The 13,979-nt window shown below is 41.8% G+C and overlaps 1 protein-coding gene across 1 annotated transcript; it reads right to left on the reverse strand.

The window, feature by feature from the left end:
* Positions 1 to 295: 295 nt before the first annotated feature.
* LOC142422824 (olfactory receptor 1f45-like) lies at positions 296 to 1,279 on the reverse strand. The gene has a single exon (XM_075528057.1). It carries the CDS (start codon positions 1,277 to 1,279, stop codon positions 296 to 298), a length of 984 nt encoding a protein of 327 aa, XP_075384172.1.
* Positions 1,280 to 13,979: the final 12,700 nt, after the last annotated feature.

Consider the following 13,979-nt stretch of genomic DNA (forward strand, 5'->3'; position numbering starts at 1 on the left):
TTCACCTCTTGCACTTCCATATGTTCCCAAAGACTTTAGCCTACTGCCTTGGTTTCAAGAAAAAAAATTACTGAACAATGAAATTACAGACAGGGAAAACCTTTTTTTTTAATAGCCCACAATCCAGGGTAAGTTTTAGGAACAGGCTTTTGCAAGCCCCTGGATAATTCTCAATCTCCAAAGAGAAATATCACTCATGTTGGGAAACACTGACCCTAATTTCCTCAACAAATGCATGGATGGACAACTGCTAAATCCCACAGACTTGGGAAGGATAAAAAAGGTTTATTACAAACTATGACATGCATTTATGGAATTTAGAACCCATTCGTTGTTGAAAATTAAAAAATATAATATAAGTTACTTTTGTTAGGGCCCCTTTCATGTCCTTGTTCCTGAGACTGTAGATGAAAGGGTTCATCATGGGGGTCACCACCGTGTACATCACAGCAGCTGCAATGTCATTCTCAGCCGAGTGGGAGGATGGTGGGATAAAATACACCGCAATAATGGTGCCATAGAAGAGGGACACCACAGCCAGGTGGGAGCCACAGGTGGAGAAGGCTTTAAACTTGCCCTTTGTGGATGGGACTCTCAGGACAGCAGCGGTGATGCAAATGTAGGAAATCAGGATGCAAACCAATGGGATGGTTATTACCAGACCGCCCGCAGTCAGAATCATCAGGTCATTGATGTGTGTGTCAGAGCAGGAGAGTTTCAAGAGAGGAGTCAAATCACAGAAGAAATGTGGGATTTTGTTGTCTGCACAGAATGAGAGTCGAGCCATCAGCAGGGTATGCAACAGAGCATTCAAATTGGCAATGCCCCAAGACACAGTGACCATAAGCGCACAGAGATGATGGGTCATTTTTGTTGTGTAGTGTAAGGGGTGACATACAGCAACAAAGCGATCATAAGCCATCACAGCCAGAAGGAAGTTGTCCATGACAATAAACACAGTGAAAAAATACATCTGTGTCAGACACCCAGGGAAGGAGATGGCCTGACTGCTGAGTATGTGATTGGACAGCATATTGGGGACGATGGTGGAAGAGAAACAGAGATCCACAAAAGACAGGTTGCTGAGGAAAAAGTACATGGGGCTGTGCAGGCGGGAGTCTGTGCTGATGGCCAGGATGATGAGAAGGTTTCCCAAGATTGTGGACAGGTACATGCTCAGGAATATGATGAAGAGGATCTGCTGCTGCTGGGGCTGCCTAGAGAGCCCCAGGAGGAGGAACTCGGAGACAGTGGACTGGTTTCCTGGATTCATGTTCATGAAATCAGATGAATGCACAGCAGCCATTCAGACACCTACACAGGAATGGTTAAAAATTTGACAGAATCAATGCCAACTAAGGTAAGTTTACAAATCAGCAATAGAGTTGCTAAAAACAAGGTCTGTCCACTGCAGCTATACCCCCAATTTTCCATAATCAGCCTGACACAATTCCTACCGGACTTCCTGTCTCTTCCTTGTTTAAAGTTGAAAACCACACAAAAATATACACAGTTCAATTGGGTGACTACATTTCTTTCTGCTTATATAGATTTTAGCTCCAACTCGAATTCCTTTCTAGCTCCTTGACAGAGAGAAAGAGAGAGAGAGAGAGAGAGAGAGAGAGAGAGAGAGAGAGAGAGAGAGAGAGAGAGAGAGAGAGATCAAGTATTATTGCTGTGTTTATCACAACCTTCAAATGATGACATGATTCAACTGAGGGAGTCATAGAGTCACAACAATTAGTATTATGGTTCTGAGTCCAAAAGAGGGTCCTTATCTTAAAGGGAAAATATTAATATATCCTTGGTTTTAATCATACCTGCAGGAGGTAAATTCTCTATGCTTCAGATATTTTTCACTTCTGCATTACTATCAATGCTCCTTTTATTATAAGGATTAGAAGTTGTTACAAATGTAGGGAGGCTCTGAATAAGTGAGGAGCAGACATTCATGGTCTTAGTCCTCTGTGCAGAGAGTTGTTTGGGGAAAATCACAGAGTTAGCATTTACAGGAGTCTTTATGGTCACTGGTGCCAGATTCCCTGAGAGGCTCATTAGACACAAGAAGAGAATAATTGTCTCACCTTCTTTGGGGACCCTTTAGAACAGACTATGTAGGCAAGGAATATTATGTAATTCCTAAATCAGAAGTTACAGATGAAACCACCTTGATGCTTGAGATAATCCCTAAAGAGAATCCCCTAGGACATCAAGCATCATCACTTTGCTCATGTGGGCTTCTGTCTGTGGACTTGGAAATTCCATTCATAAATATTTTTCTGCTTGTTTCCTTGGCTCAGAAACTTGGGAATTGCAGTGTTTTCTGTGAAAACTGCTTTGTTCAGGTCTAATCATCTGCATAAGAGTGGCATGGTTTTAAGTGTTGGACTGCTAATTCCCAGGTCTGCAGTTCAAACTCACCAGTCGGTTCACAGGAAACAGTGAGGTTGTCTGCTCTTGAAAAGATTTCTTTTCTCGTAAGGCCTATATTTGAGTCACTATGTGTCAGAATCGACTCAATGGAAGTGATTGATCTGGGTTTTGACATCTGTATGGGTTGACTGATGTGCTTGACAGCTGAGATGCTGGAGAACATTTGGTTCTAAATTCTTAAAGCATTTGGTGTCAAGGATAGTCTCTTTATGATGAGCTGATGAGCATAGGGACATGGATATCAGGAAAAGCACAGCATGTCATGACTGATGAACTCCAGGGTTTGGAACAGATTCCCCTTGAGATGTTCTCCCAATCACAGAAGTTCATCATGTTCATCATCATCATCAATTCTCCTAGACCAGAGTGCCAAGTGTGTGTACCCGTCCCTGTAGCCCAATTTATATGACATCATTCTTTCCTGATGACCCCACTGAGAGTCCCTGATTAGATGAAGGATCATGGAACTGAGTCAGAGAACATGTAGACCATTATCCATAAGGGTTGGTCTGAACATAACCATCCAGAAGCTGAAAACTCTCCACCTCATCCATGGCCTGTAAAGCAAATGTCTGTAGAGAGGGGCAAAAGATGCAAACACAGACAGAGAGTTGGAGGGAAGATGGAGAACGAACTGATGGCTTCCAACTTGGGACTCGAGATTTTCCTGATAATTTGACACATTCTCACAGGGTTCACTGTTGTCAATTACAAAGCATATCCCACCAATCCCAGCTTAATTACTTGCACATTTTTAAGGGTGTGACAAGTACAAGATGCTTTTTTTTTTAACAGCAAGCACTAACTCCTGCTAAAGAAGTTGGAAGACGTCCTTTGTTGGATTGGGATTTTAGAAACTATTTTGAGTCTCATGTGGGAGGGTATTAGAAAGGTGATAGAAGATTAATAGTATTTTTCTTTTGGACCTTTAAATACAATCTACTTGGTAAGATAAAATTAGGGTTGGAGATGGAGACAAAGACTGAAGGTTTCCTTTAAGCATTTGGAATAAAAAGAGTGGATGTAATTGTCCCAAGAGAAAGTATGGAAAAAAATCAACAACAGATTTCCAGAGCACAAAATATGATACAAAGAAGGTAGAGGAAGGGAAGAAAAATTACACTGGGAGAAAGGAGAACATCATGTGGAAGATGCTGAAGGACACATGCATTTATAAACACGGAGTGATGAACAATGCCAATGCACGAGAAATCAAGTAAGATGAATGGGTGACACCACTGTATTTGTAAAATTATGTTTTAAATAATATACGAAAGGATCTTTTCAAGGATTAGTTGTTGTTGTGACAACTGGACCATCCCCTACTCCCTGTCAACCAGTAAGTGTTCTTTTCATACTGGTCATGTTTCTCACGTTGTTGAAATGTTCTCCCAGGTTGGATTCTCTAGAAGCATACTTTATGGCATTTGTTGGATATAAGATGTTTACCAGAGATGAACACATGTGGAAGGGGTTGGTGGAAGCAGAATTATGCAAAGGGCCAAGTGAAATTCCAATATGGACTTCACACAGACATGGCTTGCTCATTAGAGAGCTCTGGCCTCTATGTGAGAGTCAATCAGAGTAAATGTGTAGGCTGAAAAATCAAGGCCCTTCTTCCAGGACCATTCCCTGACTGTTGGCCAACGGTCAATGGTATGAGCTCCAGAGGAACCCATTTACTGCCCACACTACCCAGGGTGGAATGGAAGACCTCGTGACCTTTCCAGAAGGCTATCTGGGCAGCAGAACTCTTTAGCCACCCCAAATGTTAAATGGCAAGCAAGGCTTACCCTTGGGAATACTGAACAACTTGAATTTTAAAATAAAGTTTCATGCAGAACTTTGTGAAGGATGGAATATCTTGACAGTGTCACTAATCATGATTTTTACTTACTCCTTTATATTGCCGTTACATGAAGATGCAAACACAATATACCAATATTTAGGGGATGCAGCAAAGGTATTACGGAGATAGAAACGTATAGCAATAAATGTATGCATGAAAACAGGAGGATCTCACATTAACAGCCTCATTTGACAACTCCAGGTATTCAAAAGGGGAGATCAAACTAAGCTTAAGTTCACCACAAGACAAGGGACAACAGTGATCACAGCAGAAACAAATAAAACCTCATCATCTCCAAAGTCTTATCTTATGGGGTAAAAATCATTTTCTTTTGCTTTGTTTTTCCCTACAACAATGGGGTGATTCAATATTTATCTTTATGAGGTGGACTGACTTTGTACTGCATAATGCTCTCTAGTTTCATCCATATTTGGCGTGATTAAGAGAGTTGGAATTGCTTTTTATTGTTGCATAATATTCCACTGCATGCATGTACCAGAGTTGGTTTATCCATTCCTCTATCATCAGAGTTTTGGGTTGTTTCCATGTTTTTGCTATTGTGAAAATTGCTGCAATAAATAGTTGTGCATATGTCTGTTTGTATTGAATTAGGGTGTATACCCAGTAGAGACATTGTAGGATCATAAGGTCATTGTGTTTGGATTTGCTTAAGGAAGCACCATACTGATTTCCATAGTGCTAATACAATTCAATGGTGCCATCAGAAATGTACAAGTGCCAAGATCTCTCAGAAGCCTTCATCCTTCTTTTACCATATTCTAACACCAACCGTTTATCGCAGGACACTGTACGTCTCTGAGGGATACCAGAATTTGTTGCAATGGTCACACAAAACTCACAGGCAACACTGACAATTATGGGACTTTATTAGAGAAGTTGTACATAGGGTCACTATGAGTCTGGATTGACTCGAGGCAACTAAAACAACCACACAGTCAGGAAATCAACAGGTTACCACAAGCCAGTATCACAAAATATCAAGGATACAATCTGTGGTCCACAGTAGTACTTCTATTCAGCCAGCAGCTGCATGTTTCTTTGGTCCTCAGTGTGTTAGTCTGAGTACTTAATGAATCAAAGCCACAGTAACTCATGTAGAAGAGAGAGTTTTACTTAAAGGTTAAGTGTACAGTAAGAAAACATCCCAAGCCAGTGCTGCCCAAGCCCACAAGTCTAACATTAATCCATTAACCCGTATGTCCAACACTAATCCAGAAATCATCCTTCATTTCACAAAACACACACTATAATGCCAACTGCTGGAGGAAAGGTGAGTCAGTGAATGTGTAAACATCTCAGTGCTGGCAGAGGATTCCACACGGCTGCTCCAGCACCCAGGACTACATCAAGGTAGGTTCATGTGGCTTCTCCTCAGGGATGTCTTTAAGGAAGTGAGTCTTGCCAGCTGAGGCAGGGAACTGACTAAGGAAGCTGCACCCTGGTCCGACCATCAGAAAGCAAGAAACCTGAGAACTAGAAAGGCGAGGCCACCAAGCCATTTATATCTCCACCCTTCAGTTAATCCCACATGTGTTTATTGGCTAGGTTGACACAATAAACTTTAACTATATCTCACAGCCTTCCAGCCGCATGGTCCCTTGGACTCTGCCTTGTTCTGTGAGGCAGGAAGCATGCCTGCGGCTCTGCCTCACAGTCTCTTGGTCTCAGCACTGCCACCTCTGGAGTCTTCCCACTTCAGACAGGGATCTCCAATCTGCCCTACTGGTGGCTGTTCTTTCTTGCTGGTCCCAGAATGACCTCTGTTCCTTCTTCTGAAATGGCTTTCTTATGCACAGAGAGAGAGCCAAACTGACCAGTTCTCCTATTAGAGGCCTCTACACCTTATTTTCATGGGTCCATATAATCATGTGCTGGGATTATAGACAAATGGATGGAAGAGCCATATTTAGCAATTTCACTTAATCAGAGGCAAACGTATTGTAATGCATCCATATCATGCAGTCATAGAAATACATCTCTAAGGTATTTAATGTCATGGGAAATGGCAAGTAGAAAAACCAAGATGCAAAATTATATAGATAGTTTTAGGTCAGTTTTTGTTAAAATATATTTCCTCTTACTTTCATTTTCTTCTTCATATTGAAAATACCTTTTCAAACCAAACAAATTGCCAACAAGTTTATGCAGACTGATAGCAACCCTGTAGAACAGAGTTGAACTGTCCCTGTGGGTTTCTGACCCCATGACTCTTTATGGGAATAGAAAGACTCATCTTTCTCCATGGAGCACCCAAAGGTTTCCAAATACTGAATTTACAATTAGCAGCCCAACGGGTAACCACTAACCACCAAGTTCTTAAAAAGCTTTTACAATGTGTAAATTTTATCATTGACCACTGAAATTTTGGGAGTCTCTTGCCTAATTAAGGAAATGAAATGGAAAGGCAAGACTGGATATTTACCCAAGTGTCCAATAAACATGTGTTGATTATACACTTTGTGTCAAGAGCCAAGCTCTGCACAGGGCATCTGTCTCAGTTTCTTAGTCCTGCTGCAGCAGAAATAGCCTAACTGGGGGACTTTAAAGAACATAAATGTACTTTCTCATTGTTCATGAGGTTAGATCTCAATTCAGGGCACCAGCTCCGAGGAAAGGCTTTCTCTCTGTCCATTCTTGGAGCAAGGCCTCATCTCCGGTCAGCTTTTCTTCCTTGGTTTTCTGGTGACCCTCATAGTGGCTCCAGTCTTCCCCTCTATTTGTGCTTCTCTGTGGGTCAGTGCCTAACCTGTTCATTTGACATCTCAAAGGTAATTGATGTTACACACACCCTACACTGAGATGGTCTCATTAACACAACCAGGAAAGCCCTATTCCCATGGGTATAGGTGATTAGAATAAGAATACATGTTTCCTGGGGTTGCCAAACAATGCATAACATCAAATAAATGGAATGTTGTCAGATTCCCAACCATCTCATAGTCTCTAGGGGAAGGAGAGGAAGCAGCAATGGCTGACTAAACAGTCTCAGGGAGTAAACAGCTGAAAGTGGAGTGATTCCGGGGAAGGAGGCAGGGAGAGTCTGAGTGAGAGGAATTAGCAAAGGCTTCACAGAGGAGGTGGCATTGACTTGGTTCTTCAAGGGAGCAGGGGCACGCAAGATATCATGGGTTTCTGGATACAGAAATGTAGACCTGTTTCTGAAAGCAAACAGAAATTTTTGTTATTGCTCTTAGTTGACATTGAGTCTATTCTAGCTCATGGCAACCCTACAGATGTAGAGTAGAATTATTCATTGGGTTTTCCATGCTTGTTCTTTTAGGAATATGTGGCCAGGTGTAGTCTCCAAAGGCATCAGGGTCAATTCAGAGTATCCACCATCCAGCTAGTTCCCCAGTGTCTCACCCCTGTGTAACACCCAGGGTCTCTGAAGGAGAAACCACATCGCATAGTAAAGATCCTGGCCACCTGGTGATGATGGGGCCCTGGTGTCTTAGTGGTTTTTGGGTTGGGCTGTTAACTTCAAGGGCAGCAGCTCCAACCAACCAGTAACTTGACTGGGAAAAGATGACGATTTCAGCTCTCTTAAACTTTTATGGTCTCTGAAACCCCAAGGGCAATTCTATTATGCCCTATAGGGTCTATGAATCACAATAGACCCAATGGCAGCGAATCAGTCATTCCCCAATGCTCATTTGTTTTTCGGATTTGTGAGAGGGAGAGTACATTTGCAGTTTGTTCCACCAGGTCAGACTGTTAATTAAGCTTTCTATTGAAAGGTTCTGAAACGTCTGCGTAGCAGTGTGTGACTAAAAAGTCCTGATTTGTGGCAGGCAGGGGACTGGTTTTGCCACCACGACAATGCACCTGCTCACATAGCCATCTCATTGTGACATTTTTGGGAAAAACACAGCAATCTTCTCTTACTGCACATACCTTACTCACCTGTCCTCACCCTGTGTGACTTGTCTTTGTTTCTGTGAATACAGAAGGGCATGAAATGACAGCGATATTTTTCATGTTCAAGACATTTTATTTAAGTTTTACTGTCATTCTCAGCCAAACTTAATCCAAATTCATTAATGAATACTTTTTATTTTCATTTATGATCATTTTATCGGGGACTCTTACAACACTTACAACAATGCATACATCAATTGTATCAAGCATATTTGTACATATGTTGCCATCATTATTTTCTAAACATTTACTTTCTATTTGAGCCCTTGGTATCAGCTTCTGGTTTTACCCTTCCTTCCCACCTTCCACCTTCATGGGCCCCATGAAATATTATTATTCTTTTCATATCTTATACCCACTACTAAGGATAGCGATTGGAACCATGTAGAAGAGGTGAGGGAACAAATGAGGGAGGTGCTGTCAGCCATCCAAACATATGAGTTTGAAAAATGTTTCCAAGAGTGCAAATGCAGATTTGAGAAATGTATTAAATGTAATGCAGAGTATTTGAAGGTGATAACGTTGTTTGAAAGAAAATTAAATACATAGATTTGAAAAAATATTCCACATTGGGGAGAGTACCCCATTGTAGATTTAAGAAGCTTTGGTGGCACCAGGGTTTTGCAGTGTGCTCCTAGCTGAAAGATGGCAATTCAAACTCACCAGCTTAGCTGAGGGACAATGAAGTGGTGTGAAGCTTTAGAGCCTTGGAAACCCTTTATAGCAGTTCTCCTGAACTGTAGGGTTTCTATCAGTTGGAATCGACTCTATTGAAATCCTTTTTGTTTGAAGATTCTAAAAGCATTTACAAGAGACCTGGAAGGATATTTGTTAGCTAGAGTTTGTCAAAGTGAAAAGGACATGAAAATCTTAACCTGTGTGGCAAATATTACAGATATTACAGATGACTCAATCCATTGATAGTTGTCTAGTGTGAATATCAGGTAAAACTTCCTTATCCAAACCACTGCCCTGGGGTCTATACCTATTCATAGCAGCCCCCTACATGGCTTCTGAGACTGTAAAACTTAAAGGGAAAAGTCAGACTTTCTCTCAGAGAATGGATGATGGGTAGGAGCAACTGATCTTGTGGTTAACAGACCAACAATAAACCTACATTGACACCAGATACTGACAAGTTAACAGTTACCTTAGCATGAGTGGGCAAGATTTCCACACCTGTTGATAGGCTAATAGTTCAGGGTTCTTTCATCAGAGAGAATCTCTATTCCTAACTATCATTTTCCTCACAGCCCCTTTCATGTCCTTGTTTCTCGGGCTGTAGATGAAATGATTCAGCATGGGGGTCACCACCCTGTACATCACAGTTGCTGCAATGTCCTTCTCAGCTGAGTGGGAGGATGAAGGGTTGAGATAAACAGCAATGATGGTGCCATGGAAGAGGGAAACCACAGACAGGTGGGAGCCACAGGTGGAAAAGGCTTTCCACTTTCCCTTTGTGGATGGGACTCTCAGGACAGGGATAGCAGAGGTGATGTAAATGTAGGAAACCAGAATGCAAACAAATGGAATGATAATTATCAGACCCCCTTAAGTAAGAATCACCATCTCCTTGAGGTGTGTGTCAGAGCGGGAGAGTTTCAGGAGAGCAGCCACATCACAGAAGAAGTGTGGGATCCTGTAGTCTGCACAAAAAGAGAGCCGAGCCAACAGCAGGGTATGCAACAGAGCTTTCATATTAGCAATGCCACAAGCCCCACTGATGAGTACGGCACATAGCTGAGGGGTCATCTTTGTTGTATAGTGTAAGGGATGACACACAGCAACAAAGCGATCATAGGTCATCACAGCCAGGAGGCAGTTGTCCATGCCAGTAAACATAATGAAAAAATAGAGCTCTGTGAAACATCCAAGGAAGGAGATGGTCTGACTCCCAAGCTGGTAGTTGACCAGCATCTTGGGAACATTGTTAGAGGAGAAACAGAGGTCTTTAAAGGACAGGTTGCTGAGGATGAAGCACATGGGGGTGTGCAGGCAGGAGTCTGTACTGATGGACAGGATGATGAGCAGGTTTCCCAGGACGTGGCCAGGTACATGCTTAGGAAAAGCACAAAGAGGAGCTGCTGTTTCTGGGGCTGCCTGGAGAGCCCCAAGAGGAGGAACTCAGAGACAGTGGACTGGTTTTCCCCACTCATAGGACTAGGTCCAGATGCAGAAATTAGTGACCAGAAACCTAGGAACTAAGGGTTCAGATGGTATGTGTCAGGCTCTAGACACAGTCTTGTTTGCTTCATTAGAGTTTCTCATTAGTATCTGCCCCCTGTGCTTACACTACCAACCTCTGATTCCCAGTCTAAGATGATACCCATCACACGTGATTCATTCTTTTAATCTGATAAAACATATAGAGCACATGCTTAGTTCGTCTCCATAATTGTGTAGGTCTCTTAATATTTCCAAGCCATTACTTCATCTCTTGGTAGTTAATAAAAATTAAGAAACAGCTAATTATTGTTGAGCTTATCTCAATATACATGCCATGGATTTAGTACTCATGTTATTGTTCCCTAAGCCTACAAGATTTAACAAAGGGAGTTGCTAACAAAATGCCATGCTTAGTAAATAATTATCGATGTCTCTTTTGCTGTGATCTCACCTTGGGAAATTTGGTGTTAAAACTCTCACATATTCTTCACCTTTGTGTGTGGCCAATTCTTTCCTCCATTGTGGGCATTGGAAAGTATTCGAAGTATGGATAGGTTCTGAACAAATAAATAATTTGTATTCTAGTCCTCTGTACATGAAGGATGTTTGATGGAAATCCGAGCAGTTATCTACACGAGTTTTCATTGCCATTGGACCAGATTCCCTAAGGGCCTCATGAGATACCAGGAAGTAATTGTGCCACTTCTCTTTGGTCCCTTTGGACCACACGATGATGGCGAGTATTGTGTAATTCCTAAGTCAGAGCTTGTAGATGAAAATATCTTGGTGGAGCCAAGTCTCAAGCAGAACCACCCAAAAGCTCAAATCACATCACTTTGCTGTCCTGGGCTTATATCGATGTAGCTCCAAATTTAGTTCATAAATATTGTCTTTTTGTTAGCTTAGACACTTCTGTGATTGCATTATTGTTTGTGTCTACTTGTTGAGGTTTCTTTATTCTTTTTCTTCAGGCCTATTGATCTGCATAGACATCCTTATGTGTTGGCCAGTTGGGATGGTAGGGGCCAATTATAGAACTATTCTTTATCCTTTAGGGAATTTGGTGCAATGGTTAATCTCTTGATAATGGTACATCAGGAAGACTGATGGGTGAGGAAGATGGGGACATATCACAAAAAGCATAGCATGTCATCCCTGAGGAACCCTGAGGTCTGGAGATTTCTTGTGGAATCGTCTTATAGCTTACACCAGAGGATGTTCACACGCCCCATTGTTCCACTGCACCAGCCTTTTTAGACTATGGAGCTACAACTGTCTGCTCTTTTTTTCTTTCTTAATTTCACAATGTTAAGCCTGCTTATCCATAAAGATGAGTATGTCTTTACTTTTAAAAGTTATGTGTGTGTGTTCTTTTTTGTCAATTTATACTTCAACATTCAATTCCCTAACTCCTCTGAAGCGTCATGATTGCTGTTGGTAGGGGCCACTGAGTCATAGCGACCCGATGCACAACAGAAGGAAACACTACCCCATCCTGTGCCATTCTCACATTTGTTCCTATGATTGAGCCGTGTGTTGAAACCACTGGGTAAATCCCTGATGGAGGACCTTCCTCTTTTTTCATTGTCCCTGTGCTTTATCAAGCGCAATGCCCTTCTCAAAAATTGGCCTCTCCTGACAACATGCCCAAAGCATGTGATGCTAAGTTTCAGCATCCTTCCTTCTGAGGAGCATTCTGAGAATTCTTCTTCCAAGGGAACATTTGCTTCTTCCTTTAGCACTCCATGGTACTTTCAATATTCTTTATCAACAACATTATTCAAACACATAGATTCGTCTTCGGTGTTCTTCATTCCATTCCCACCTTTCACAGGTATATGAGGCCATTGATAATACCATGGCTTGGGTCAAGTGCACTTTAGTCCTCAAAGTAATCTCCCTGCTTTTCAACACTCAAAAGTTATCTTGTGCAACAGATTTACCCATTGACACCCATCTTTTGATCTCTTGACTGCTGCTTCCATGAGCATTGATTGTGAATCCAAATGAGAGGAAATCTTTGACAACCTCAATCTTTCTCCATTTATCATGATGTACCTATTGGTCCAGTTGGTCAGGACTTGGTTCTTCTTTACACTGGGTTGCAATCCATTCTGAAGACTGCAATCCTCGATCAGCATTACCTAGTGCTTCAAGTCCTCCTTGTCACATTCAGCAGACACGATTGTGCCTTCTGCACACCACAGGTGGCTAATAAGCCTTTTAAAATCCTGATGAACGGTCTTCTTCACATAGTCCAGATCTCTGACGATTTGCTCAGCATATGGATTGAATAATTACAGTAAAATGATGCAATCCTGATACATACCTTTCCTGACTTTAAACAGTGCAGCATCCCCTAGTTCTTTTTTTTATTCTAATTTTATGTTTTTATTTTTTAAACACTTTATTAGGGACTCATATACTCTTATCAAAATCCATACATACATCAATTGTATAAAGCACATCTGTGCATTCTTTGCCCTCATCATTTTCAAAACATTTGCTCTCCACTTAAACCCTTTGTATCAAGTCCTCTTTTTCCCTTCCCTCCCCTCTCCCCCCTCCCTCATGAGCCCTTGATAATTTATTCACCCCCTTTTCTGTTGTCTGTCTCCCAGGGAGGAGGTCACATGTAGATCCTTGTATTCGGTTCCCTCTTTCCAACCCACTCACCCTCTTCCCTCCCCGTATCACCCCTCACACCCTTCATCCTGAAGATATCATCTGCCCTGGATTCCCTGTGCTTCCAGCTCCTATCTACACCAGTGTACATCCTCTGCTCTACCCAGTCTTGCAAGGTAGAATTGGGATCGTGGTAGTTGGCAGGGAGGAAGCATTTAGGAACTGGAGGAAAGCTGTATTCCTCATCGGTGCTACATCGCACCCTGGGTGACTCATCTCCTCCCCTAAACCTCTCTGCAAGGGATCTCCAGTGGCCGACAAATGGGGTTGGGTCTCCACTCTGCACTGCCCCCTTCATTCACTATGGTTAGCAGTATCCCCTAGTTCTATGAGCACAATAAAGTGTTGTGGAATTCGCATTCTTCTCAAGGATAGCTATAGTTTGCTTTTTTCCGCACAGTCAGATGAATTTTCATAGTAAATAAAATCCAAGTAAACCTATTTCTGCTAGTCTCTGTTTCAATTGAAATCCATCTGACATGAACAATGATATCCCTTGTTCCACATCCTCTTTTGAAGCTAGCCTGTGACCCTGTTAATGTACTGTTGCATCTGTTCTCTTGCTGCAACTGTTGTTGGATAATCTTTAGGAAAATTTTACTTGCATGTGATATATTTTATTTATTTAAATCATTTTATTGGGCGCTCATAAAATTCTTATCACAATCCATACATACATCCATTGTGTTAAGAACATATGTATATTTGTTGCCATCATCATTCTGAAAATATTTTCCTTCTACTGGAACCCTTAATATCTGCTGCTCATTTTCCCCCTTCCTCCCCACTTCCCCCTACATCATGAACCCTTCATAATTCATAAATTATTATTATTATTTTGTCATATATTACACTGTCTGGTGTCTCCCCCCACCTTCTTCTCTGCTGTCCCTCCACCAGGGAGGAG

The sequence above is a fragment of the Tenrec ecaudatus genome, chromosome 12 (genome assembly GCF_050624435.1).
Source record: "Tenrec ecaudatus isolate mTenEca1 chromosome 12, mTenEca1.hap1, whole genome shotgun sequence".
NCBI lineage: Eukaryota > Metazoa > Chordata > Mammalia > Afrosoricida > Tenrecidae > Tenrec > Tenrec ecaudatus.